Genomic DNA, 26,689 nt, shown 5'->3' with positions numbered 1-26,689 from the left:
ATACAAAACCTAAAGAAGTCTCTCTCTCTCTTTTTCCGGAGGAAGTCAGTGCTTTAAAGCACATTTGAATGTTTTTACTGTAATTGCACTTTGGATATGTGGAAATACTGAGATCCCGCATTTCCATTATTTTTGAGTAAATCTCTTATTAGTAAGTGTTAGAACTACAACTAGTGGGGTTTTGCATCTAATTCACTTTGCAAATGTCAAAATGGAACATAAATCGCTTAGCAAATTGCCGTATTAGCATTTAAAAAGGCTCTGAAACGGTTTAATTTGTTTAGGGCTGCAGTGTCTTAAAAACAGTTTCTTCCTGACCCCTCCTTTCCATCTGTGGGTTTCTTGGATGCCCTGGTCCCTGGGATTTCGTGCTGCGTTGGGATGGACACGTGGTGAGTGGATATTGGAGTGTGAAGCGCAGAATTCCCAGCCGGAGGTGCCGGTGCCTCCCCACCCGGCAGCAGGGACGGGCTTCTGCGAGGCGTGCGATCTGTGTGAGCTGAGCGTCACGGAGTGTGTCTGTCCAGATGGAGAGGGGTCGTTCCTCCCAAAGGCTGCGGGAGCCCCTGCCCCGCCGGCATGCTCCAGGAGCATGGCTCGCCTCCGCTCCGCGCTCGGTGCTCGCTCCCGAAGCGCTCCAGAGATCTGTTTGCACACACCGGTCGGTGGCTAACACAACACTCTGGATTTCTAATCATCGTAAATTATGACTGTTGCAATCAACATCAAGTTTAGTAAAATGCACGGTGCTGAGAAAAGATCAGACGTGGAGCACAAAATACTGTCAGCTCCAGACCGCTCAGCTTAAAGCAGGTCAGGTCTCCTGGAAGGCATGAGCAGAGCTGCTCTTTGCTCTCCCTGCCGTAATGCCAGGTGGATTTAAACTCGAAATTTCCTTGTCTCTGGAGCACCTACTCAACTGGAACGTGCACTAAGTGCATTTTGTTTGTCGCTGGTTTCTTTGCCAGAGGCAGCATTTGTCTGGCACATTCCCTGTCCCCAGAGGGGAAATTGCTGTGCCAGGGAGGGAGAAGAAAACAAAATGTACAGTAGTAACTCGCCAAAAAATGTTTCTTTTTATTAAGCTTCATGGATGTTCATAGCCTGAACTGGTGAACACTCAGGCCCCCATTTTAATTTAAGCACGTGGAAAGTCTTCTGTTGTGGGGCACTGATCACGTGCACTGGTTTTCTTGCACATGTCAGAGTTTGCAGGATCTGGCCTGATTGCTGTGATGGTTTGGGCAGGGAAACAAATCAGCACGCGCTTACTGAATGCTTGGGAGGTGTTTGGTATTGTGGAAATGGTGTGTATTACTGCTGTTCTTCGGGACAGGAGCTGCCTTCATACACTGGGCTGTCATGTGCTTTCCATTAAACGATGCTTTTTTTTTTTTTTTCCCTGGTCCCTCCTGGCTGTAACATCATAGCGTGACTTTGTCCAAGGACAAAAGATCCCCATGAGCCCCGAGTGCACTGCAGTCTGCCTTCACTTCAACCTCTTTCTTAATTTTTAAAGAAATTACCCCCCCCCCCAACCTAAAGCTAAGTGCTGATTTAGTAGGACATGTAAAGGAATCTATGGCTGGTAATCAGAACAGTCCAAAAATGCTTCAAATCCTGCTTGGGTGGGGGAGAACCAGCCTGCCATTAGCAACGAGCTGGGGGAAGGGCAAAGCAAAGGCTGCTGCTGTGTGGATGCACCTCAATGCAGTCGTGCTGTGATGCACAGGCTGTGCTAGGACCAGTGCAATCCCAGGCTGCTTCAAGGGAGGCTGTGCTGCTGTATTTTGGTGGCAGCTGGTAGGAAGAGGATGGATTAGAAAATGGGAGCCTGCAACTTCCGAATGCGTCTTTATCTAGGGAAATGTCTGTGTCTGAAACTGGCTGCAGTGAAGGCATGTTTTGTGCTTGGGCGGCCTTCCTGTTCAAATCGTGTCTCCTAAAGCTCTTCTAGCCCATCAGAGAGCAAGCCTTTTGGTTCATGCATGAGATGGCGCGTGCAGGATTCTGCCTGAAGGAGGGAGCGGGTTTTGAAGGAAATCTGTCAATTTGTTTTGAGTGAGAAGATGTATTTTTCAGCTCCTGAGAGTGCTGTTGAGTTCTTTTCCAAGCTGCACTCCATTCTGCAGGCATTGCATATTTTAAGCATAGTGAAAGTGTTGGATTGAGTCTAAGTAAATAAGTGTTTTCCAAAGTAACTAACTGCTTTGTTTCTAAATAGCCAGTATTGACTTCTGGTTTGCTCTGAGTGAGGAGTATTTCAGGAAGAATTTTTCTGCTGAAATAGCAGTTACAACTATAGGAAACCTGTTTCCCATGCATGACTGACTTAGTGATGCAGTGGAGTGGTGATGTGAGCAGAAGGGGGATGTATGCATGTGAAAGATTCTCCATAATACCACCGAGCAAGTAACGTTATCCTCCACAAAGCTTTCCACCTGCGACTCAGGGTGAACAACATGTAGCTCTTTTGCTCTTGAGTAGGTCTCCTGTGGCATTGCAGGTATCTGTGTGTCAGAAGGCAGTGAGACATGCTATTTGGCTAGTAAAAAAGTATACTAAAGAAGATGTGTTCTTTATCCTGCCTTGCTGCTGAGCCTATACAATATAAAAATGAGCACGCTTTAGAAATCTGTCCTTTTCCTCTCTCCTTGATCATGTGTTCTGCAGCTGTAGAGTGTGTTGTTTGATGAGAGCAAATAAAATGTCCCGTTGCAGTTAACATACCCAGGGAGTTGGGGTTTAGATTGCTGTAGAAACCCTAACTGAACTTCCTGACTTGGGTTACTTTTTTCATTTAGAGTTGTCTCCTCCGGTTTTGGTGACACTTTTTCAGGAAAGCTGGGGTTTAGATGTTTTGCTCTGCATTCCTCCCGGGGAGGTGGGACCCTTGGACATCTCTCCCAACATGTTGGATATATGTTGGGTGTTTACATACACCTGCAGCTGTGACTTGACATTATCCTTTTTCTTCTGCTGTAGAGATGACTGAAGAGGAGCAGTTTGCACTGGCCCTGAAAATGAGCGAGCAAGAAGCCAGACAAGTGAACTGTCAGGAAGAGGAAGAGGAGGAGCTCTTGAGGAAGGCCATTGCTGAGAGCCTTAATGTAAGTGTGCTTCTGTGAAGAGGCTTAGTAGGGTTCTTCAGCAACATTGCTTTCTGCGCTTGCTTTGCCACACTGCACAAAGGGGGCCTAGCTATTTCCAGTGCAAGCTGGAACTACAGCAGTCGCAGAGTAATTGTTTTGTACCATTCCTAGTGAGAGGCACAGGAAGTCTAACCTCAGCTGTCCCCTCTTGGGGTACACGGTTCTGATCTGGGGGGGGGGTGTTCTGTAGTCTGGGTGATGGCTGCCTGTTTGCTGGGGGAGCCCTTGCTCTGCTGATAGAGAACGTGCCTCTTGGAGAATCAACCTTTTGTTTTCCAGAGCTGTCAGCCCTCCGACTCCTCTGATGCAACCCCTCAGTTGTCTGCAGAAGCGCTGGGCGCACGAGGCCAAAGCCAGCCTGCCGAGAAAGAAGGCTCTGAGATCCTGGGAGGTCTGGCGCTTTGCCCTGACACCCCTCACTTGAAGTGCAGCTCCCACTCACAGAATGCCAGAGCTGATGGGAACGGACAGATGGATGTCGCCCGGAGCCCCCTGGTAGTGTTGAGGAGGTTAAGCCAGGAAATCGTTGAAAGCTCACTAGTATCCAGCATAATCGTGTCTCCGGGGAAGGGCCAGCCTGTGACAAGGTCAAGTGAAAAGCCTTCCTCACCAGCAAAAAATGATTCTAGTAACACGTTACCCAGCACTCTTGGAGACATCTCTTTGAGTCCCACCTTTGGCAGGGTGACTTCAGGCTCCTGGCGACTGACACCTCGGAGACTGTTCACAAGCCCCTCCAGCTCTTCCGAAGCAACAAGCCACGAACCAAAAGAGCAGCCCCTGCCCTGCACCGGCCATTCTGCGGAAGAAGCTGGTGCCGGGAGCTCAGCCATGCTCTGGAAGAACTGGACCGTGGAACAGTGTAGCAGCCCCAGGAGGAGTGGTGGAGGAGCAGGTACCACACACATCTCACAGCCCAGGCATCCCGCCAAAGTCTGTGTTTCCACAGAGCAAGCAGAGCCGAACGAGGTGCCCGACAGTACCCCTGAGCTTTGCGTGCTGAATGTGGCGGAGGAGAAGCACAAGCAGGAGGAGGCAAGAGACACAGTGCACTATTACTGGGGCATCCCCTTCTGCCCCAAAGGGGTGGACCCCAACCAGTACACCAAAGTCATCTTGTGTCAGCTGGAGGTTTACCAGAAGAGCCTGAAGCAGGCTCAGAGGCAGCTATTGCATAAGAAGGAGTTTGGTAACCCAGTTGTGCCCAGTTCTTCCTTGAGCCAAAATGAGCTTGGGAAAGGAGAGCAGATAAGCAGGGAGAACGGGGTTGCTGATGATACGGAAGATGGAGACCCAGACGGGCAGAAGGAGTCTGAGAGCATCACCTGGCTCCTCCCTTCAAAGAGAAGGGAGGCAGAGAGTCCAGGGCACAGCATGGAAGAAGAGAAGAACTCCACTTCCGATGATGAACCGACCACCAGCTACTGCCAGGTAGGAGCTTTGGCACTGAGCAGAGGTTGAACAGTCCCGCTCTTCTGTCTGTTTTAGGGTTCAGTCCCTTCTGCAAAGCAGACACTGCTGTTTAATGCTCCTGTTAAATTTAGAGACTTCCTCCCCAGCCACACAGCTTACTGTGAAAGGGAGAGGAAAAGTGTACAGGCTGATACCCAGCTCACAATTGGTAGGGGCCATCATGCAGCCTGGCAGTCGTCCATTAATGCACCACTGAGATAAAGACTTCCAGCTGACTTGTCCTTCTCAAAAGGGTGTAGCCTGGCAGTGTCTCAGGGTAGCGAGCACAGAGATGATGCTGACCACTGCCAGCTCTGGCAAACCAGCTTATAAACCCGTGGCCGTATGGGCAGCTCTGCGTTTTCCTTTGCAGACAGAAATGTGGCTTTTGTCCTTGCAGCACAGTCTTTCCTTTTTGCACCTACATGCTTGTCTGCGTCCGTACATGCTTCACCCTTCCAAGTGCTCTTTTCCCTCGTGGTCCTGCGGTTGTGGCCGGGAGAGGCTCTGCGTGGTCACAGGCGTCTTCTGCCTGCCCAGGGTGATCTGTCATCACGGCAGTGCTCATCGTCCTTGTTCTGGTGGTTGGGCGCCTTCTCTCCGGCTTGCTTGTTGGGTCTGCTAGACGCTAGGTGTCAGCCTCTGTCTCCATCAGGGCTCTCTTGTTGGAGCGGAAGGCAGCTTTCTGTCACTGCTAAGTTTAAACAGATTGCTAGTCAGATGAAGTATTTATTACTGCTGTATTTTAGGTTTGTGTCAGCCTTTTCCAACCCTCATTTTTCATAATGACTTCACTCCCGGATCATTGTATAACTTTATCTTCTCTATGACTGAAGCCTCAGCTCTGTTGTTCCTGTTTTCAAGTGTATTTGATCATTTACCCTGGTGTTAGAAAGATACTTAACTTGTTTTGTGATATTTATATTCTGTCTTGTAATATTGAACACTTAGGAAAAACATCATGTCTGCATTTTCTGGTTGCAGAAAAAGTGCAGAGCAGCCTGTGCTGAAATGTGACTTTCCATGACAGTGCTTTGGCTTGGATTTAGCAGATATAAAACAACCCTTAGAGGTGACCTGCAGAGGAAAGAAACCGACTTGTGCCTTTTTTCATTTCTTTGGGGATAGATACAAAAGACCTGAAAGGTTCTTAAGGCAAACTGCTTTTTTTCCTCTGTGTCTTTTCCTTTGGAAATGGAGGTGTCATTAATCTGGAAGATTGGGGTGACTGCAGGTCTATGGAGGTGTACGCTAAAGCCCTTGGAAAGCTACAGCAGCTGGAAAGGGCATGAACTTTTAATCAATATTGAAAACTGTGGGGTTTTTTTTTTATATTATCAATTTAATGCTAATACCTAATTAATTCTTGAGGAGAAAAGAGGTTTTTGGTGGTGCCGAGTGGGAACTTGTCATGTACTCATCCTGACCACAAGAGCTCTCTAAGAGCTGTAACGTGTATGTAGATGTAGTCTTTCTGATATTTTTAAGGTAAAAAAATAAGGAAGGGGGAGGGGGAGCAGACTTTAAAATTTCAACCCTAGCCCAAAATTTGCTAGTCTTTTATTTACTTGAGAGAAAATAATTTCTAAATGCCCTTTCATCTGCCTTATCACTCCCAGCTTGAGAGGTTGCTCCCTTCTCTCTCCTCTCTGTGCAGTCGCACACTGAGGCCGGCACAGGTGATTTACTTGCAAGATCGATATGTTTGATGTTTGCTTGTGCCTTGTCTCCATTTTTTTCCTTCTGTCGAATACAATTCCATCAGCAGTGACAAAGGAGGGGCCCAGAGCAGTTGTGTCCCCTATGTGCTGCGTCGCTTCGAGACCCCTGCTGCCTGTACTGCCCTGGGGCTCCCCCAGTGCCACCAGGGCTGCTTTGGTGGTGGGGACAGTGGGACATTTTAGGCTGTGCCAAGGCTAGAAACCATCCATGGAGACTCAAAGCTGTCCTTGAAAGAGCCTCGTGCCGTGTGTTGTACCAGTGAAATGAAGGTGCAAATGATGTGCTCGAGGGAGCCTGCCTGTACCCCTGTTTGAAACCCTCACCTGGAGCGGACAGAGACCTTCCACCCTGGCAGTGGCCAACTGCTGCGACTGCGACCCGCAGCCAAGGGGTGTTTGCACACAGCAAATCCTGGTTGTCAGGAGATCTCATAGCCTGTGAACCTGCACTAACGAACTTCAGTGCTAATAGAATTCATTCCTTCATAGCCTTTCAGATAAGGTTAGGAAACTCTTGGTCTTCAAAAGATTCAGGGGGAAAAGACCCAGTTCTGGAGAGTTAGAGTCTAATGACCTGAACTAATGCCATACCTTATAACATACATACTAGGAAAAACAGAAACATGGCCCAGTATTCGTGACCAAGGCAGAGGCATTGTTAAGATATGCACAGTTCAGGAAAAAGAGAAATAAAAATAAAGGAGGAGGTGTGGTATTTTATGTTAATGATGAGGTAGGCTGTGAAGGAATAAAGAACAGCATAGATAAAACAGAATATTTGGGGGTTGGAGTCACTTTAGGGAAATCTGGCAGGAGGCTTTGTTTTGGGGCTTGCTGGGGAAGTACATCAGCTATCCAGGAGTGGAGCTGATCGAAGTTGAAACCTATGGTGGAAATCAAACTCGGAGAGTTTAATAGACTCGAGGAAGGGGGAGGAAAACCCCTTGGATTTCTTTGAAAACTAGCATGAGAAATCGCGGGCCTGACAGCAAGGACTGCTAATAAACCATTGTAATTCCACCTGATTAGAGAATGGCAAGTGTAACGTGTACACTGAAGAAGAAGAAAGGGATCTGGGTAATGACTGGCATGTTAGCCTGACCTCGGCAGTGGATAAGGCTTTTGAACAAATTTTAAAGGAAAGAATAAGTGGAGTCATAGAGCTAAATGAAAAATGGGATAAAGTGCACATGGATTTACCAGCTGTAGATTGTGCAGGTTAATCTGTTCCCTCTCTTTGATGGGACAGCTGATTTTCCAGTCAAGAAAAATGCAACAGATCTTATCTGTATGAAATTTCAGAAGAGTACTTCTCATGGTCAAACATCAGCTGTACCAGTTGATCAGGTCACCCTGGCTCAGGCAAATAGATTTTTAAACTGGAGTAGGTGAGGGCTGCTGGGGTGCTTGAGGGAGTGGAAAGGGACACTAAAAACCTTAGATTGTTTAGCTCAGCACAAATGGAGATGGAGAAGAGCTATGGTGGCTGCCTACAAGTACATCAGGGTAGATGCTAGGAACAGGCAGAGGGTGTGGAAGGTGATGGACAAGGTTGGCATGGATGGATGGGCACGAACTGTCCAGGAACATGTCAAGGCAGCAAGGTAGCAAAAAGTACTGCCAGGCATTATTTCAGGGAGCTGCTGAAACACCTTACCAAAAGGAGTGATGGAGGCAAAAAGCTGACTAGTTCAGGATGGATACTTAGCCATTTCCAGAAAAAAATACATAACAGATTGGGTGCAATGCCATCGACAGAATCTGATGACCCAGCAGATCCCGGTTAGGTGTGTACATTGTTTTATATAATATCAGAATTTTTCTTTCCAGGCCTCCCAGGTGCTGCCTGCAGAGGATGTGCATGAAGACGAGGAACCCATGCAAATTGCACAGAGGTGAGGAAGGTGATACCAGAGCATGGGGCCCACGGGCTTGCTCTGGTGACATGGGCTCTTCCAGTCACCTTGGAGCATTTTGGGGCGCAGTCTCACCAGGGCTTGCTGCAGGGCCTGGCAGCAGGGTTTGCTGGAAAGGCTGTCTGCAGTCGCTGGTGTTAGGTATCCCTGGAAATACATGGCTTTGGAGCAGCGTGGGAGAGAGGTGGGACACAACTGGGGAGAAGAGATCAGTTACTCTTGTTACTTTATAAAACGTGCAAGGTGCATCCTAGTACAAGTACAAGGACTTGATCCTTGCCCTCTTAAGCTAATGTGACATGGTGCAGTAAAGCTGTGGAGATGGGTAGGTGAGCTGAAGGTGAGTTATAGCGATGTCATCACGTGGTCTGTCTGGGAAGGTGCACAGGCAGCATGGTGGAGGGTTTACTGGATTTCTGTGTGTATTTTTATGTTCTTGCCTTACTGCTGAAGAGGAAAGAAGGGAGGAGGAAGCCAGACGGCACTGCCTATCAGCCAAAGATAGAGTGCAGTGCTCCAGAAAAGCCACTTCAGCAGATGACAGGTGTGGGACAAGTCAACATGATTTTCTTCAGATTTAAGCCTACTCCTCTCTTCCTTTTTTTTTCTTCTCCTTCCTGTGGGATGCAATTCTGCAGCAAAGGCTCTGGGAGAAGAAGGGCAAATGGGAGAGGATTCAAGGAGCAAGTTACAAGAGAGGGCAGATAATGTCATGTTTTTAATTTGCTGGGTTTTATAATTTAAACCTGCTTTGGAACAAAACTGCCAACTTTCCTCTGATCTAACAGCATTTGGCCTGAGTAGTTAATATCAATATGCATAGTATGAAAATCCCTCTTGCTTGCACCTGTCTAACAAGCTTAAACCTCGCCTTGGGGAGCAGGAGGAACCTGCGGCTGCCGTTGCTGCCGAGGCTGATGAGTCTGTGACAGCTGAGGTCTGAGCTTGTGTGCTTGCGTAGAAGGCGCCGAGGTGTGCACTCTGCAGCACTGGCCTCCTGCCTGCTTAAGGCAGAAGAGGCCAGAGCTGAATATGAAAAGAGAGGGACCTCTTTCCTTTGGTGTAGCTGATGGGGTTAGTTTGGGACGTTCCCGAGCCGCCCAGGAGCTCCTGGCTGTCCCCCTCGGGGCCAGGATGCACCTGGGTGCTGCGGCCCCTCCTTGAGCAGCTGGCACATCTGCAGCAAGGCAAGAAATGGCTGCGGTCTTCGCAGTTTTGTGCACATTAAGTGTTGCCATCTGGTTCCTGGTAATTTGCCAAGCGCAGTCCTCTCTCGGGTAAGGCTCAGGCACCCCAGCCGGCTGGCCACAGCAACACTTAACAGGAAAACACGGCTCTGAGCTGTCTGGAGGTAGTGAAGCAGTTTTGGAAGCAGCAGCAGTGAGAAGAGGCTGCTTTGCTTTCTGCGGGCCACTCTGCCTGATTGTTTTACACTTTGTGCGGAGCATGGTAGATTGGGGTTTTAATAAATGATTATAGGCTTTGTTACCAGGAGATAGTTGGTGTAGCAAGAAATGTGGTTTGACTTCAAATTGATTAGCCCATTTTATAAATGTCATAGCAAGTTGTTTTGTGTGAGTTCTTTTGAAGTGAGCCCTGATGTTAGACACAGAGTAAAACACGCTCAGCCTGGATTCATAACAAATGCTTTGAGATGCTTTATTTAGAGAGAAAAGCCACTTGTGATTTCCTATCAGAATTTTGTTACTTATCATAAATCAGCAGTGGCTGTTCTCTCCTCTCTAAGGCCTGTGGTTGAGCTTAATAAATCTTCTATTTGTCAGTATGGGGATTCATGTTTTTAAAGTGTGTTCTTGCATACTTGATCAGACTAATCAGAAAGCCACGCAAAATGTGGAGCGTGTCAGCATGGGTGGCAGACTTACTCAGCAATGCCTGCCTGTTTCGGAAAGACACTGTGCAGTGTGGGGGGAGGAAAAAAAAAGGAGGAATCAGAAGGTCAGAATGAGAGGAGTGGTACCCGGTGCTGCTTGGAGGAACTGCCGCGCTGATGTTGTTAGGACTTTGCTGCAGGGAGGCCTTGCCTTGTCTTGCATCCGTGCTGCTTCTGGCTGCCATGCACAGCAATAAGGAAGAAAATCAGCAGTGTGAGGAGGGAAAGGGTAATGCAGGATAAAGCAAGTCTGTGTCTTTCCTTTCTGAGGATTTTCTTCCCCAGACAGAAAGAAGCACAGTGCTGGTACCTACATAACTCCCAAATCTTCCAAGAGTAGAAAGAATCAAGAGAGTCCCACAGTTGTGAGCAGGTATTTTTGCTCCCCTGACATGAGGCAGTGACCCTTTGTGCCTTTTTGTCAAGGGCTTCTGGAAGAAAAAATGTTCCCTGTGGGGTTTTTGCTTAGGACAGCATTTTATACCCATATTTTGCTGTTATCCTGGTCATTTCTGGCTATCGGATATTGACCGTTTGGAAATTATGGCATCATCTGCTGTTCTGAACTGCGTGAGACAGGCAGGTGTGTGCTGTCACACCTACTGGATTGGAGATTTATAGTATATTTATATTTTGAACAGCATCTCCATGTTGACCCCACTTGGCAGTAAAAGGAGCCCAGATATTGCCACAGAAAACTCTGCTGAAGAAGAGATCTCTGTTTGCCCAGGTAAGAGGCACTTGAGAATGTTCTGAATTTTGCACCAAAAGTTACACACATAAAATTCAGAGAAAAGAAGAGAATTTTCAAGTTATTTGAACAAAACAAGATTTCTTTCCCAGCTCTGTTTGTCAGGGCTGATATTATCCAGGTAATTTAGTTTGATTCCCTGGTTTTGGACCCATTTCCTGTAAGACAGTTCTGTGACCAGAGATTGCTGGGAACTTGCTGCTGAAGAGACACCAGGATGTACATCAGTACGGAGAGTTCACTCAAAACAAGGTGTCAGGAATGGTCTCTTCAATGCAATCAAGAAATTTTCAGATTTTTCAGTGTCAAGATATGTGTAAAGCATGAGAGCTTAAATAATTTTTGTCTTACATTAATTAAACATGTTTGGGACCAACAAGTTTTTTTCCTTGGTCTCTCCTACCATGTTTGAGATTTTCCAGTTCAGGGTTTTAAGCAAGAGAATTAATGAAGAGACCACTCCTGTTCATGAGCAGCTGTAGAGAGAGAGGTCATGGTGGTGCTTGGAGGCATATTTTGTTGCTAAGGAAGATGTGGAGGTCTAAAGCAGGCACGACTGTGAGGCAGACCACAGAACGGGAGCTCTGTTTGTCTCGATGAGAGGGAGAGCTCTATTCTTGCTTTGTTTCTATCCCAGCAAGCGTCCCACGCACTTTCCCCGTGTCTAGTCTCACTCCCCATGAAGCCGCAAAGCTGCGGTGGCTTTGTCCTCACACCGCCGTGCTGTGACTTTTAACCCCTTATCTGGTTGTGTTGTTGCACATTGTCTGATAACATTTGTGGCAAGTCTAAAAAATGTTTTGAAACTGTGAAAACACTGTTAAGAAATGGGCCAAGTTACATCAACAAGTGAGGAGATAGTTTGGGGGCTGCAAACCTGCGCTGACATGGAGGTGTTTTTCTGCAGAGACCCAGGCGAGTCCACTGGAAGCTATTGAGGCAGAGAGAGAAGAGCTCTGCTCGGGCAGCAGAGATGCGCCTATGCAGGTAAAAAAGCCTGAAGCTGGGGAAGGGTCCTGTTTCCAGTCCTGCCCTCTAGACCTTGGTTAAGCTGGGCTGTGCTAGTGTTTCCCCTTGGGTAGCTGGGAGGTTGGGCTTCTGCTGTTGGGATCCTCACAAACAGTTCCCTGTTCACTTTTCTCCACTGCTTCATAACTCGAGTCCCTTTTGGCTGGGGGCTACGTGCAGCTGCCTCTGGAGCCTTTCAGTTTCTGTAGTTGGAGAGTTGTTCTCAATTCCAGCTCGTTCTTTTATACCACATGATGGAGGATGCCATCAGTGTGGACGGCAGCGCTGTTGCTTGCCCAGGCTCAGAGGTGTAGTGCTGTGACGGTCGGCGACACAGAGGGACCCCAGGAGCTGTGAGGGGAGTCCTAGTAAACCTCAGTCACTTGCGCTGTGACATGCTTTTCCCTGTTACAGTCCTCTGAACTTTGGTGTTTGTTCTCCACAGACCATATCCAAGAGGCTAAGAGGAGAGATTCACCCAGAGACTGGGCTGGGATAAAGATGACATTGAAGTGTTGAGGGCTGGTGATGGTTTGCACTCTGCTTGGGCAGAGTGACCTGAGCCTGGGAATCTTAATTTCTGTACGGTAATAGTTAATAGCAATAGTACGTCAGTGGCAGGGCCATCCTCTTACCTCCTGATGCAGATGTGCGCTGTTGTGCGGCTCCTTTCCCCGTGTTGTCACACCTGCGCAGCAATTGCTTTGCAGCTGTCACTGTACCAACATCTGACTTCAGTTCCTGCTTCTGATAAAACTCCCTTTGTCTATTAATTTAGAGAGCAATATCAAAGGGGTTGCCAAGTACTCCTCTGGCAGGGTACATGAATACAGAATCGTACAGCTCTTGACAAGAGGATTCGTTTGTGGAAAGCTCATTCTGGGAGTCTGCAGCTTGTACGGTGTGTCTGCAGCTCCGATGTCTCATTGTCACAGGCCTCTTAATAAACCAGCTTCTGCCCTCGTGTGCCTTTCATTCTGCAGGTATCTCAAAGCACTGCTCAGTCAATTAGAGACTGCAGCAGGGAGAGGTGGCGGTTCTGTGCCGAGCTGGGTAGCTGCAGCCACTGAAGCACGTTCATGACCCATTTGGCTGTGGCCAGGACGCTGTCCTGTCCCTCGTGCTTTGCAGAGGGTGCCCCGGGTCTGACACCTCCGCCTAGATGGCACAAGGTGATCAGCACGGTGTTCGGGAGCGGTGCGTTGGGGCTTCCTAGGGGTTGGTTGACAACATTGTCGCTGGCAGCAGGTACTGGTCTGGAGGCTGCAGCCCTCCAGGAAGACAGCAGAAACAGCTACCATGTGCATCAGCAGTTAGCATGAAGTGAGCATAGACCGCTGGGACTGACTTCTTCCTAGCAGATGCTGAGCCAGGACACAGGAGTCTTGTTGAACTCAGCCTCTAGCATTGCTCTTGGCTGGCTGTTGGCTGCAAGTACTATGTCTTGTAGGCAATTTCCTCTGCTAAAGAGGAGAGGCAACAGTCTCTGCCTCTGACAGGGGTGATTGGTTCTGCAGCTGAGGTTTTCCAGGCTGTTACAGCAAGGTTTTGTACAAGCAGTTTTGGGACTGTGGTGTCTTTTGTTACAAAATGTTGCATTTCCATTTAAAATTAGTAATTTACCACGGAATGTAGGCGGGCAGGGTGTGCAGAATCAGTGATCTCCTAAGATTGCTTTAAAAATGGCAGCTAGAAGGAGCAGTGCCTGCTGCTTTTCCCATCATATTTTTTACGTGTGTTGTCTGACTAGAATAACACAGGTTTGATCTGATCATTCATGTTTGACACATCTTGTTTTTTACGACTCCATGTGACGCCCCACGGTGAGGACTTCACAAGATGTAGTGACACTGAGATGTGAGAGCAGGGTGCAAGTGCTAATGCTGTAGGTGATGTACTTCAACAGCCTGTGTTTGGCTGGAGGAACTCTTGTGGCAACTCCTCCACAGAAATCCAGGGCAGAGAGCCTCCCTGGAAATGAGAGAGGTGTTCCTGGGGCTCGGTGCCATAGCCTTTCAGCCGGTGTCTGGGAGAAATGCGTGTTGTGAGTTGGATTCTCAGTTTAAGGCCCAGTCCTGCAATTTTTTGCATAGCTACTCTGAGTCTAGAAAGCACCCTCCTTCCCTTTAGGACATAAAAATCATGATCAGACCCTCATTTGGAAAAGCAAGTAATAAACCGAGTAATACAACAGAGCGCTCCAGTGGCACTGAGCATCTTGGCTGACCCCAATTACTGCTTCCCTGAAATTATACCATTGGAGGGAAGCAGGCAGCAGTTTTGCTGCATACTGTCTACATGTCACTGCTTAGCCCTAAGAACAGAAAACTCTCCTATATTATTTTCCTATAGGTTCCTTCTACGTGGTTAATATTTAAATAACTTTTTTTAATCATTGCGGGGCGGGGGGGGAGGTGTGTTCTTTGTTAAATGTGGAGAAATCTTGTAGCAAGCCTGACCAGGCAGAGATCTAGTTATGAGTGAGATGGCAGCAGTCTGCTGTGTCTTGGGAACATCAGTAGCATAGGGAGAAGGCTGTATCTCCACAGGTGGGTAGTGGAGCACCTTTGCAGCTGTGTAACCAATGCAAAAAAGGAGTATTGGTAAGTAGTGGTAATGGCATCCGGAGAACAAACACGGGCTGTGACATTTTGCCCTGGCGAAAAGCCACTGCTAGTAATTTTGCGTAACATGTTTTTTTAATGGTATTGCCTCTCTTCTTGATCTGTGTCCCCTCTGATGACTGCTCCAGCCACCTTCTCTAGAGAGGAGGACCTTCCCAGTGATCTCTCTGGACTCCCTAAGAGCACAGCAGCCTCCTTTCATCCTGGGGGAAGGTGTGTTCCCAGACAGTGCCACCTGTGTAGCGTAGATCATGTCCACAAACTGATGAGCACAAGTCAGGTATTGAACTCTTGCTTTGCCCCATGAATTTTCCATCAGTTTCGCTTCTGAGCTTTCCTGATTAATGGAAGCTTTGCCATTTTTCCACGGTAGTACAGGTGATGTTTGCCTTAAATGGTGTGCACGGCTGCGCAGGGAGGTTTCACCATGATTCAGCAGGACATGTTGCCTTTGGAAGAAGAATTAGTTATTAGTGCTGCACAGTTTACTCAGCTAGTGGTATTATTTCTGACCGGTATGTGATGAAGGGAGAATAAAACTTTCCAAGAAAAACTGAGTCTACGGGAGGGTGAGTAGCTACCAGACAGCATGGAGCTCTGCACCTAGCAAAAAAAGAGAAACAGCCCAATTAACTGTCTGGCTAATTTTTTCTTCTTCTTCCTTAGCCTGGTGGAGATGAAGATGCTGGCAGGACTGTGTCTGAGTGCAGTCCTACAGCTGCTGACTGTGTGTCGTGCCCACTGTGTGACCAAGGCTTTCCAGCTACAGAGATCGAGCTGCACGCCATGTACTGCAACGGCATCATGGGAGAGGAGGCTGGCAAGGACAGTCCAGGTCTGCCAAGCGCTGCTTCTGTGTGTTTGCTTTTTGTGCTTGTCCCCCTTTCCTGTTACTTGTGGCCAGATGCTGCAGTTTTGTCCCTCGGGATATTTGGTGCATGGTGTGGCATGTAGGGAGGTTCGTTCATTCTGCCTTGTTCCATCTCCAAGCCAGACAGAAGAGTGGTATCAGAGGCTCCTGTGTTTCCAGCACCTCCTGCACAGAGACATCTTCTCTCTGATTGACTTCATAATTCATCACATCATTAGTGCCTTGGAAAGTGTATAAGCCGAATATTACCCCAGGATCTAGTGCTGGATGCTTCAAGCAGTACTCATAAGACACATCTATTGTGTGTTTTGTGAGGACCTGCAGAGCATCTGCCAGTGGTAGAAAATGGCAGGCTCCCGAGCCACGCAGGTGAGCGTCCTTCAGGGCTCTCGAGAAGGGAGAATGTTCTGTACCGCTCCAAGCACGGCCTGTGCTCTGCAATGAGTCTGACATTTGTATGTGCAAAAATGGCTTGTTCAGTTGCAAGAGATGGCAGAAAAGTCTCCCTCTTGTTCCTCTAAAATTGCAAAATGATAGCTATCGATCTGGGAGCTTGGATTTTTCTCCTTCATGTGAAGAGTGAGGTAGAAGCACGGCCAGAATGCCCATATTAATCCTCTTTGGAGTCTTCTCCCTATCAGTTTTCCATAGCCAACCTTTGTAGAGCTTAAGTGAACAAATACACCGATTGGTTATCAACATATTCAATAAGTTGTGTTTTAGCTGCTGCTTGAAATGTAAAGTCTGTGTTAGCACAATGTCAGGTAATGTCAAAGTAGTAGCTTGTAATAAGATTAACTTTTCAGGTTGTGAATATATAATTTTCAGTTACATACTGGGTTATTAAATGCAACCTAAATCTATGAAGTTTAAGCAATTTGAGCAAATCGGAGCTAGTACAAGAACTGTAACTTCTGCATTCCTCTAGCAGGAGGAAGTTTCACCATGTAATCTTAATGCAGAGTTGATGTAGTTTTAAAATACAAGGTCCCTGTTATACTAAAATCTTTGGGGATATGACATGGGTCCTGTCAAGATAACAGGAGCCAGAGTAGCGACTGATACTTCTTGGTGCTGAATTTTGGTGGGGAGTTCTCTCTGCAGGGACAAACCAGCTACTAATGCAAAGCGTTCGGCTCAGGCAAATCACAAATTATCACAGTTCCTCTCCCATCCTCAGCACTGATAAAGGTCTTATCCGCGCTACAAAAAGGAACAGAATTTTTAGTATGCCTTTTAGCAGGAATGTCTTGGCCCTCTGGTAATCGGATCCCTGGTGTGGCTGGACTGTGAGTATATCCATTGATCCTGGGGAATCCTGACTGTGATCAGGAAAAGGCTTTGAATTCTTTGGCAGTGCAAGGGAATTTGTTCTTTCCTTTGGTGTTGGCTTTCAGCAGGACAGAGTTCAAGGCTGGCCTCTCCACTCTGCTTCCAGACTGGTCTCCTTGGGGATGTTTGTAAGGGTAGTTATTTTGGAATTGCTACTCTGCTGTTCTGGCTCGTTCAGAACAATCCCTCCATAAGAAAACTAGCCTGGAATAAAAGGGATTTTGGTCGGCAATAATGGCTCTAAGCAGAGCAATGGTTTTGGGACAAAATCACAGTAATTTGGGTTTTCTATTGCCAGTTATTCTAGTATTTTCCCTGTAGAGACCAGGCTTTATTAGCCATAACAGTCTGTGACGCCTGTGCTGTTTGCACCAAGACTTTTTGCAGGACTGCGGGCATCCTGGACTTGGAGCAGCATGTACATGGGGCAGAATCCTGCCTGCCTTCTGGGGCTCTGGCTTGCGGGGCACCTTGGTCCGCTTCCCAGCAGCTGTACAAAGACAGCAGTCACCCCGAGAGGTCTCAGTTGATGGGCTGGTCAGTGGGGTTTGGATTGAATAGGCAGGGATGATGTTTAGCTCTGAGCAGAGGCCAGACAGTAGTCTGGCACAGCTGTGCAGGTACAAAAGGACTCTGTTTCCGGGGCTGTTACCTTGGCATTCATCACTAGAACAAAATCCATAGGTAAAGCTAATGCATGGGGAGAAAAAAGAGGTGGGAGAATTGTCTTCTGAAGCAAATACCGGCTCCTGTGTGGGTCCAGAAGCTGTTCTCTACTGCTGCAGCACTGTGTGCTCTTGGCTGGCTGCTGGCTTCCTCGAGAGCACAGCAACAGCCTTGTGTGAGAGAAAATCAAAGTTCTGCCCTCTACGTCGTGTCCTGATCTGTTAAGAAAAGATGGCTTCAGTCTTCTTTTGGTGCACTAGGTCAGGGGTTCCTGGTCTGTCTTCAGGCTTATTGGAATTTCTCCTGATGTCTCTAGAATTGCAGATTATGCAGTCCTGCAGACTATAGCTGTCAGTGTTTTTAATTTTAAAATTACAAAAGGATGGGTTCTTGCTGGTTTTACTTCTCTTCTTCCCTCTTCTAATCATGCACCAAAGTCTTTCAGTGTTATGTATCAGGAGGCCAGCTCAGTCCGGCTGATATTTAAGGCCAGGTTTTCAAATGAGTTAGCTGGGCAAGATGAGTTACAGTTGCTTCCCCTACATATGTACATGGTTGCCCTGGCTGGATGCTGGGACCACCACATACCTGGACTGTCGTGGTTTAACCCCAGCCAGCAGCTAAGCCCCACACAGCCTCTCGCTCGCTCCCCCACAGTGGGATGGGGGAGAGAATCAGAAGAGTAAAAGTGAGAAAACTCGTGGGCTGAGATAAAGACAGTTTAATAGGGAAAGCAAAAGCCACGCGCACAAGCAAAGCAAAACAAGGAATTCATTCACTCCTTCCCAGGGGCAGGCAGGTGTTCAGCCGTTTCCAGGAAAGCAGGGCTCCATCACGTGTAACGGTTACTTGGGAAGACAAACGCCATCGCTCCGAACATCCCCCCCTTCCTCCTTCTTCCCCCAGCTTTATATGCTGAGCATGATGTCATATGGTATGGAAAGGCCAGTTGGGGTCAGCTGTCCCAGCCATGTCCTCCTCCAGCCTACTCGCTGGTGGGGTGGGGTGAGAGGCAGAAAAGGCCTTGGCTCTGTGTAAGCCCTGCTCAGCAGTAACGAAAACATCCCTGAATTATCAACAGTGTTTCCAGCACAAATCCAAAACACAGCCCCATACTAGCTACTGTGAAGAAAATTAACTCTACCCCAACCAAAACCAGCACACCTGGACAGTATGAAAATCTGATCATGAATTTACATTTTCCTGTGGTCTGAGTAAATAAAAAAGAAGAGCCTGCTGTTGCATTAGCTACTGTGCCAGGCTGGGGAATGTTCAGGTCCTGGGTTTCCAGCTCAGTGACTGGTGTTAATTCCAAGTGAACGAGTGGAGCCATGGAAGTGCTGTGCCAGCTCCGTCTTCCTTCATTCACTCAGCTGAAGGGCTCGCTTGTGTGAGAGGAGCTCTGCGCTGGAGTCACCGGATCCATCGCCTGCTGCTGCTGCCAACGCAGGAACCTGCTGGTCTCAGTCTGGAAGCGAGTCTTGGATGCTACTGAGTACAGCAAATAGTCTCGAGCTTTGGGACATAGTCTATTCCTCTTACCCTCCACGTACATGCTCCCAACCTCTCAGTTCCCAAGTGAGCCCAGGAAAATGAGGATTTGGTATATCCCTTCTTTCCAAAGCCTCAAATGCAACCTGATGCAGCTGTCAGTCTTCACCAGCAGCTGAAGACTGCTGTTAAAAAGCTCCTGACATCAATAGAAGTGGCACTGATACAGCAGAAAGGGTAACGGAATGGGTGCAGAGAAAAGCTTCATCACTTCCGAGAAAGGACAAGATGCTGGCAAGCCTGCCACTAGTAGGATCCTGCACAAAAAGATACAGCTGGTAGTGAGAATGGGGAGGAAGCTGGTGGGTCGAACCGCAGGTGGGTCATGCAGCGAGGCGAGGAGCTTGATGCCTGTGGCCTCACAGCTCTGTGCACCAACCTGACCTGGCAGCCCCAGGAGGTGCCTGGGGTGGGCGTGCAGATAGCGGGGTCGTGCCGGTGAGGGTTTGCTCCTCTTCTCCAGGGTGCGAGCTGGAGCCAAGGAGGCCAAGGATGACTTGTCAACCAGAAGAAATGCCAAGCCAGGGAAAAGGTTGTTCTCGGACTACAGAGTGCGTCTGACCCAGCGAAGAGCATCGCATCTGGGAGAGTTACAAGGCTCCTTGCAACTCTCCCAGAGTTACAAGAGTTATACAGCGGGTCAGCACTCCTCTGTGGTGGGGATTTTCCCCACTGCAAGTGTTTTCCCATGTTCTGACCCCTCTTCCTGCAGGCGGCCGGCGTGTTTTGGCAGGGGTCGTGCCTCGCCAGCTGGCCCTGTTCTCTCTCCTGTGCCTCTGCTTCCAGCAGCACAGCTGGGGGTCTTCCCCTGGGCAGCTACAGAGCTGGTCCCAGACATCTCTAATGGGCCCATTATGCCAGATGTGTTCACTGCTTTTGGAAGAAAATAGAACTGATTAACACCTGAGCTGGTGCATGAGGCTCCCGAGATGGTGTTAAAGGAATATTAACGAGCGCACGCTGATTTGGAGAGCAGCTTTCACCACGGTGTCAAACGCACATGTTAGTTGGGTTGTTGGGAGGCTGGATGGCCTGGGGGGTGGCCGTGGTTATCGGTCGTCCTCATCAGGCTGCCACTTCGAATCTGGGCCAGGCTAAGCTAGAGAGACATCCGTTTTGGTGCCCTTGAGAAATGAGCTGTTGGTGTCAGTCATCGCCTACAAGACAATAGCCATGTCCAAGGAAACGCTCGAGCTTGTTTCTTCAGCGTGGATGTCTCCTGTCAGCCCCAACAGCCCTTGAGCATCTCGCAGTGCATTTGCTGGTCGTGGCTGTGGATCAGTGATTGCTACTAAGGGAAAGGCCGTGTTGTATCAGCATCGTGGATAGATATTGGGGTTGCCTAACCCTCTGGAAATAGGGTTTTGCTAAAACTTTGAAGGATTCCCTTTGTTCTGCACAAAATTTTGTGCGTCCCTTTATCACAGATGATGTGCCAACAATAACAGGTTTGTTGTGCCTATACCTTGGATTCAGACCTTTCTCCTAATGAGAGTATGGGAAGCAATGTTACTGGGCTGTAAAACAGCTCCCTGCATTGTCCCCTTAGCCAGCTTGCCCAAGAGTGCTTACTGTGACATCTGTTTTGGAGCTGGAGTCTTGAACGTCCCTAGTGAAGCAAGCTAAGCTATCTGATATGTTCCCCGAGGATCTTTGCTGGTGGCATGTCAACAGGAGTACGCTGAGAAGAATTCAACTGAATGAGACAACGCTCTGATGTGCTCCCTGCAGATGCCTGGAGAGCAGGTTTGGAAAAGCTGCTTGGGCTTGCTGAAGGAACAGAAATTGTTGGACGTGTCATCAGCGTGCTGGTCAGCCAGGATCTCGCTAGCTACCCACGTGTGTCGGAGCTGGCCCTTCTCTGCTGCTGCTGGAGAGCAGCACCACTGATGCATAGCCCTGGTAGAGATCTTCATCCAGAGGCCCCACAGAGCTGTATGTGGACAATAGTACAGATCACCCCTGGTTCACATGGGCAGAGGAAAAAGCAGCGAGTGTAGGCTAATTGTTGTAACCTTCCTTTTCCAGCGTGAGCTATAACCCTCCCCAGCAAGGCTCGCTCTTCCTACCACATCTGCGGAAGGGCTGGTGCCTCCGCACAGCCCCCGCCTCAGCTCTCCTTCCCCCCAAGCTCGCAGTTACCACACTCCCTCCCCTGCAGTAGGCACAGGTGCTTAGTTTGGCAGGGAGCGGTGCTGTGCTGCTGGAGCAGCTGTGCTGCTTCTCCCAGGCTGTTGCGCTGCTGCGTGTCAGCTTTAAAATTACTGTAAACTGCATACTGTTGATCCAGCTGTTTCTGGCAGAAGACAAGTTACAGTGTGAAATGGCTAGCTGGCTTCCGAGTCGGGGGAAGGTAACTTTTTCAGTATCCCCCCAGAAAAAAGAATTGGCCAGCTACCTCTTCTGCAGGAAAGAAGACCCTGCCTGTCCTAGTCCCGTATTTCTTTGCCTCTACCATCACTTCTGCTGCAGCCTTGAGTGGAAGAGATTGAAACATGTTGCATTCGGACATGGGGTAGGGATACTTTTGGGGTGGATGGCAGGTAACCCTTTGTTTTTCCTCCAGTGCTCACCCGGCGTCAGAGAGAGGCAAGAAGTAAAGCTGCCAGTGGTGAAAGCGGCCCAACATCCGTAGACATTGACAAGTAAGTAGGTATGCTTGCTCCTCCAAGATTGTTTCTGTGCTTCACTTCTAGCTTGCCTGTGGATGTGTTTATTCCTGTATAAATGCTGGCCGTTGGCCTTATAGCAATGTTTCCCTAAGAGATTGCCTTCTCTCAGTGCCTCTTGTTGCAGTGCTGGCTATATTTATACCAAAGCAAGAGGAATCTGCTATTCTCAGATTGTTTATTTTTGCACTAATTTCCTTTCAGCCCAATCCATGGTGGGTCAGGGATGCATGGTCTCTGGCCGCTGTGGGGGGAGCTGTAGCTAAAATGGTGCTAACTCAGCCAGTTTCTAATGGGAGATTTGAGCTTGGTAACCCCGGGAAAAGAAGAGGCTAGGACAGGGAGGCTGTCAACATGGCACCTGTAGTGATATTCTTAATTGAATTAGACTTTCAGAATAGCAGTGGCTTTGTTTAATCTCTTCCCATGCAGCCCCTCCTCCTGCCACCCACACAAAGCATCATAAGAGAGGATCTGACAGTAAAATCCCTGCTATGGAAGCAATTTTGCTGTTACAAACAGTGGATGGCAACATCACTAATGGAATTAGGCTAATTATAGAGAGGACAGCTTCTGTTTAGACACATTATCTGGGTAATCAGCACTGACTGGAAAGAAAATACGGGAAAAGTACTGCAGAGTTTTGCTCGATGGGGGCTCTCCACACACATTTTAGAGGCTGGGGTGAATTTTACTAGGAGAGTACTGCTTATCACACTGAACACAATGCCGCTCAGGCTGGTCCCTGGGGGCTTGTCTCTCCTTGGAGATGGTCCATTCCTGAAGAGCTCTCCAGGTGGATGCTCCCCTCCTGAAGAACCAGTGCCCTCTTCTGCACGGTTTTGTCCCCACCGAGAGCTGGTGTGGAAGTGAGTGTAGCTGTGTAAATCCACACCTAGCCTCCATCTCCTTTCACCCAGGATAACTTTCTTCCCAAGCACACTCAGTTGTCCTGCGTGAGCCTGGGCATCTTCTACACAAATGAGGGGGTTTGAGGAATGTGCTGTGCCAGCTCCCCAGCAGGATGGGCCCCCCCCTCCCAACGTGGCATGATGTAAAATGGAGACAGTGCAGAGAAAGACTTGATTTACTAGTCAGACAAGTTCATCCAGCCCTGGTAAAATGTCTCTCTGATTTAACACACTTGGTTTGCTTTTCAGGCAGAATTTAACTCCCCTTTGCAAAGCCCTCGCACTTCATTTCTGTGGATTTTGACAGGGTGCTTTATGTCTGGGGAGAAATCAGCAGTGTTTGAGATAGTTAGATGAGCAGATTTGATTACCGTCCCGCTGCTGCAGCAGCAGGATACAGAGGAACAGTCAGGGAAAACTGATAATCACTCAGTCTTTGCGATTGGTGCTGGCCTGACCCCACTGAGCGAGACCCTGTCTGGTGACATGTCTTCTCTGTGGCATGGCCTGGAGGAGGAAAGTCACCGCTGGTGGCTGGGAGCCCCGTGCAGGGCGAATCCTAATGCAGTGCTCTGTCCTTTGCTGCCTGGCAGGTGTGAGAAGTGCTACCTCTGTAAGTCACTGGTGCCACTGCTGCAGTATCAGAGGCATGTGGACAGCTGCCTTCAGGCTGCTAGGCAAGCTCAGGGAACCAGGAGGCTGCGAAGCGCCAAGGTGAGGGGCGACCCTGCAGACCGTCTCCTTTGCTTTGCGCTGGGTTTGGGGCTGGGTTGGCAGCAGGAGCAGTTTCCCTGGTTGATGGGATGACCTGGTGTAGGATTGCCTGTCTCTGTGGGCCACTGTAGGCAGAGAACTTGTCCTCCTTCCTGTGACGCTCTGCGAGGGCATGGACCGGTCCCAGGGGTGAGCTAATCCAGTGAAGCTGCCAGTAACCTCTCCAGCAGGTAGGCAGCTAGGGCTGTCCTGCTGCCAGGCAGCACGCCTCAGTCCTGCAGGCTGCCTCGGCTGAATATAGATGGAGTGGAGGGCAGTGTCAGGATGACAAGCGTATCTGACTCTATCCGCAAGCCCTTTCCCACGGGGAAGGCTTCAGAGCCGGAGCAGGGAGAACCACTTGGTGCTGGGAGCAAACCGCAGCATCCCAGGAGAAACGTGGGGGAGTGAGTGCAGCGGAGGTGTGCTGGGTGTGAGGGATGTGCCTTGCTAGGGGAGGTGGGAGGCAGGAGCGTGGGTAGCAGCTGGCTTGCAGTCACTTGCCAGGTGTTGGCCCCCACCATCCTTTTTCCTGCTTGTGGCAGTCCCAGGAGAGCGCAGAGAGGGTCCTTCTGGGCCTTCCCGCTGGTTCCTGTAGGCAAAGCCCTATTGCCACAGCTTTGCCTGCACTCAGAAATGTGATTCTCAGCATGAAGATGCAACATGATGTCTTAGTTTCGTATAATCCCTTAAATCCATCACAGGCCTCAGCCCTTTGGGGATTCAGATGCAAATGATGAGATTTCTGGTTGGTGATTTTGGCTGGGATACTGCCAAGCGCTGTGTGGTTCAGAGTACTGCAGGGCACGGCTGCTCCTGCATGTGGCCGGCTCTGTGGGGGCTGTTTGACTCTGTCCCTGCACCCCACAGCCGGCTAGTGTGTGGGGTCCTGCACACAGGCACGGTACAGGGCATGTGGGAAAGGTACCGGAGCCAGGTGGCCCTTTGGGATGGCTCGGCAAGGCTCTGTGTTTCCTCTGGCCCTGCCTTGTGCTGAAGTGGCAGCTCACTGGGGGGGGCAGGTCATGCCTGGGCATGGGCTGGGCCATTGGAAAGCTTCCTAGTGGCACTGTTGGGCTTGCAGGTTCCTTCCACGGCCCATTTTGGGGTGCTTTGCAGCTCCAATCCTGCAGCTGGGATGCCAGTGCCTTCTAGAGCGGTTCTGGGGGCAGGGAGCAGACCGGAGAGGGGACTTTGCTGGGCCAGCAAGGTTCAAAGCAGCCAGGCCAAGTGGTGTTCCCTTAGCCTGCGTGACCAGCATGACTGCATCTTCCCAGGGGCTGAGAGGGGGCATGAGATGTGCGTTCCTCGTCTGGCTGTGCCCTGGAGGAAGGTCTTTCCCTCCAGCACCAAGCCCCTGTGCCCTCGGACAGAGCAGGAGGGGGCTTGCCCTTGGAAGCACAGTGCTGGGGGATGTGCCTGAGCCGTGACAGAGCCCCTGGTGCCCAGATTTCTCTGTTGCAGCCCCGTGCTCACTGGCTGGGACTTGCTCACTTCCTGCACCCTGGCCTCCTGTCTTACCCGGCTCTGCTTTATGAACTGCTCTCAGCTGCCTCTGCTCGGGCACTGGTCAGGCTGGGCTCGGGGCAGTGCCCTTCCCGTTGGCGGCGGGCAGTGCCCTTCCCGTTGGCGGCTGGCCGTGCTCAGCTGGAGGTTCTGGAAATGCAGCACTGCCACTTGTGCCCAGCCTGACCCAATGGGCTGGGGGAATGTGCGACCACGGGGCCACCCCTCACGGCAGCACTGTGACAGCAGTTCTCCTCTCCTTGGCAGGACGTTGGAAGGCAGGAGAGGGGACTCCTCAGGATGCTGGAGCTCTCGGAGAGCAAGACGGCAGGTGGGAAGCTGCTTTCTGTGCCTGCCTGGCTGGGTCAGCGCTGCCCTTTCCCAGCTTTCCCCATGCCGTCCTGGGCTGTGCTGGGTCAGGAAATTCCCCTTGAAGGGGTCTGTTTTTCCTGAGCAGAGCGGGAGGCTGTTGGGCTTAGCTGGCGGTTGTCAGCCCCCAGCTGGCTGCGCACATCCCTGCCAGTGCCCGCTGGACCTGTGCCACTGCCCAGAGCCCACGCAGTGGTAGGAGTGTGCTCTGAGCCATTGCACCAAGAGATGTCCAGCTTCCTGGGGGCGTGGCGGGGTGCTGCCCTCTCTGCCTGCACACCGGCGCTTCCCCCCACGGGTCCAAGGACAGGAGGAGATAAGTGGGGAGAAGTGCTCTCAGCAGCACCCTCCTCCCCTTGCCCACGGCTCACGCTGGAGGGTGGCCAGGCAGGGCTGACGTGTGCTCTTGTTGCAGGTGCTGATGCGGGGACCCCCCTCGCTGGACTAGGAGACCAACAGTCCCCTCCCGCACTCTCAGCCAGAGCTGGGGACAGCCCCAGCTCCCTTCGGCACCTTCCTTTCAACGTCTCCCCTGTGAAACCCGGCATCTCCTTCTTGGAAGCCACGGACTGCGTGGTGGACTTGGAGCCGCATGCGGCTCTTCGCTTGGGCAGCCAGCAGCAGACCAAAGGCTGCCGCCGGAGAAAGCGCAAGTCCTGAGGCTAGCAGTGTGGTGGGACCCCGTGGCGGCTCCCCGCACCCCGGCGTGGGTCTGCGCAGCACCGTACCCCTGCTTCACCCACAGCCTTGTTCTCCCAACCCCCTTTTGTATGTTTTATACAACCTGTGCAGGGCGCACTGGGTGGAGAAGTGACTGTGTGGTTTATAGGTGCCTGTGCAGCTTTGCTCTCTGTTAAAGAAATGGAAATATATTTATGTATGTTTTTATGAAACTGCAGCAACACGGAGGAGCTGTGCTGTCTTCCTCTGGGGAACGGGAGGCGCTGGAGGGAGGAGAGGAGGGACAGCAGCCAGCGCGTCCAAAATCACGCTTCCTGAGGCCTGTCCTCGGGCTGGGGCGGGGGGGGTGTGAGCTCGGGGAACCCCCCCGGGCAGGGGGCGGCGGTGCCCGATGCTCTGTGCACCAGCACGTCGGTGACTTTCCCAGCTGGGAGCTGCGGAGGGCACCTTGGTGCCAGCTGACAGCCGCAGCCCCGGGCTGCAGAGACCGGCGGAGCCGCCACCGCGGTGTCCCCGTGTCCTTGGTGTCCTCCCTGTCCGCCAGGCAGCTCGGCTGTGAGCCTGGTCCCTGTGGCAGGGAGGCCCCTGCCTCCTCCTGCCGCCGGCGGCTTGCAGGGCAGGACGGAGCCCCGGGCTGGGCCGTGGGGGTTCCCCACTCCCCGGGAGCATCCCCGCCCTGCCGCGGAGCCCCTCACCGGGAACGGGGGGTGGGCTCATCGCTCTCCTGCTTAATTAATGGCACGAGCTGACGCAGAGCTAATCAAAACCCGGGCTTAAATTTAACAGCGCTAATAGGAAGCGCGGGCCACGCTGCGCTGCGCGGCCCGGGGCCGCGGGGAGCGGGGAGCGGCCCCTCCCGCGG

At 50.3% G+C, this 26,689-nt stretch overlaps 1 protein-coding gene across 11 annotated transcripts in view; it reads left to right on the top strand.

Annotated features, from left to right (window-relative positions):
- Positions 1-26,044, top strand: part of UIMC1 (ubiquitin interaction motif containing 1) — a 40,104-nt gene extending 14,060 nt beyond the window's left edge. For 6 of the 11 annotated variants that reach the window (XM_075509630.1, XM_075509629.1, XM_075509631.1 and 3 more), the window contains 10 exons: positions 2,986-3,110; positions 3,432-4,583; positions 8,141-8,220; positions 10,777-10,865; positions 11,794-11,873; positions 15,185-15,353; positions 21,505-21,583; positions 23,112-23,232; positions 25,045-25,108; positions 25,562-26,044. In XM_075509630.1, the coding sequence (XP_075365745.1) occupies positions 2,986-3,110; positions 3,432-4,583; positions 8,141-8,220; positions 10,777-10,865; positions 11,794-11,873; positions 15,185-15,353; positions 21,505-21,583; positions 23,112-23,232; positions 25,045-25,108; positions 25,562-25,806 (2,204 nt within the window). In that variant the 3' untranslated portion in view covers positions 25,807-26,044. Of the gene's footprint in view, positions 1-2,985; positions 3,111-3,431; positions 4,584-8,140; positions 8,221-10,776; positions 10,866-11,793; positions 11,874-15,184; positions 15,354-21,504; positions 21,592-23,111; positions 23,233-25,044; positions 25,109-25,561 lie in introns of those variants that run through there. The other 5 variants (XM_075509632.1, XM_075509633.1, XM_075509634.1 and 2 more) reach the window with 5 other exon arrangements.
- Positions 26,045-26,689: the final 645 nt, after the last annotated feature.

Source organism: Mycteria americana, chromosome 8 (genome assembly GCF_035582795.1).
Source record: "Mycteria americana isolate JAX WOST 10 ecotype Jacksonville Zoo and Gardens chromosome 8, USCA_MyAme_1.0, whole genome shotgun sequence".
Lineage (NCBI taxonomy): Eukaryota > Metazoa > Chordata > Aves > Ciconiiformes > Ciconiidae > Mycteria > Mycteria americana.
Note: the sequence above shows the minus strand (reverse complement) of the source record. Positions and strands in the feature narration are given on the sequence as shown.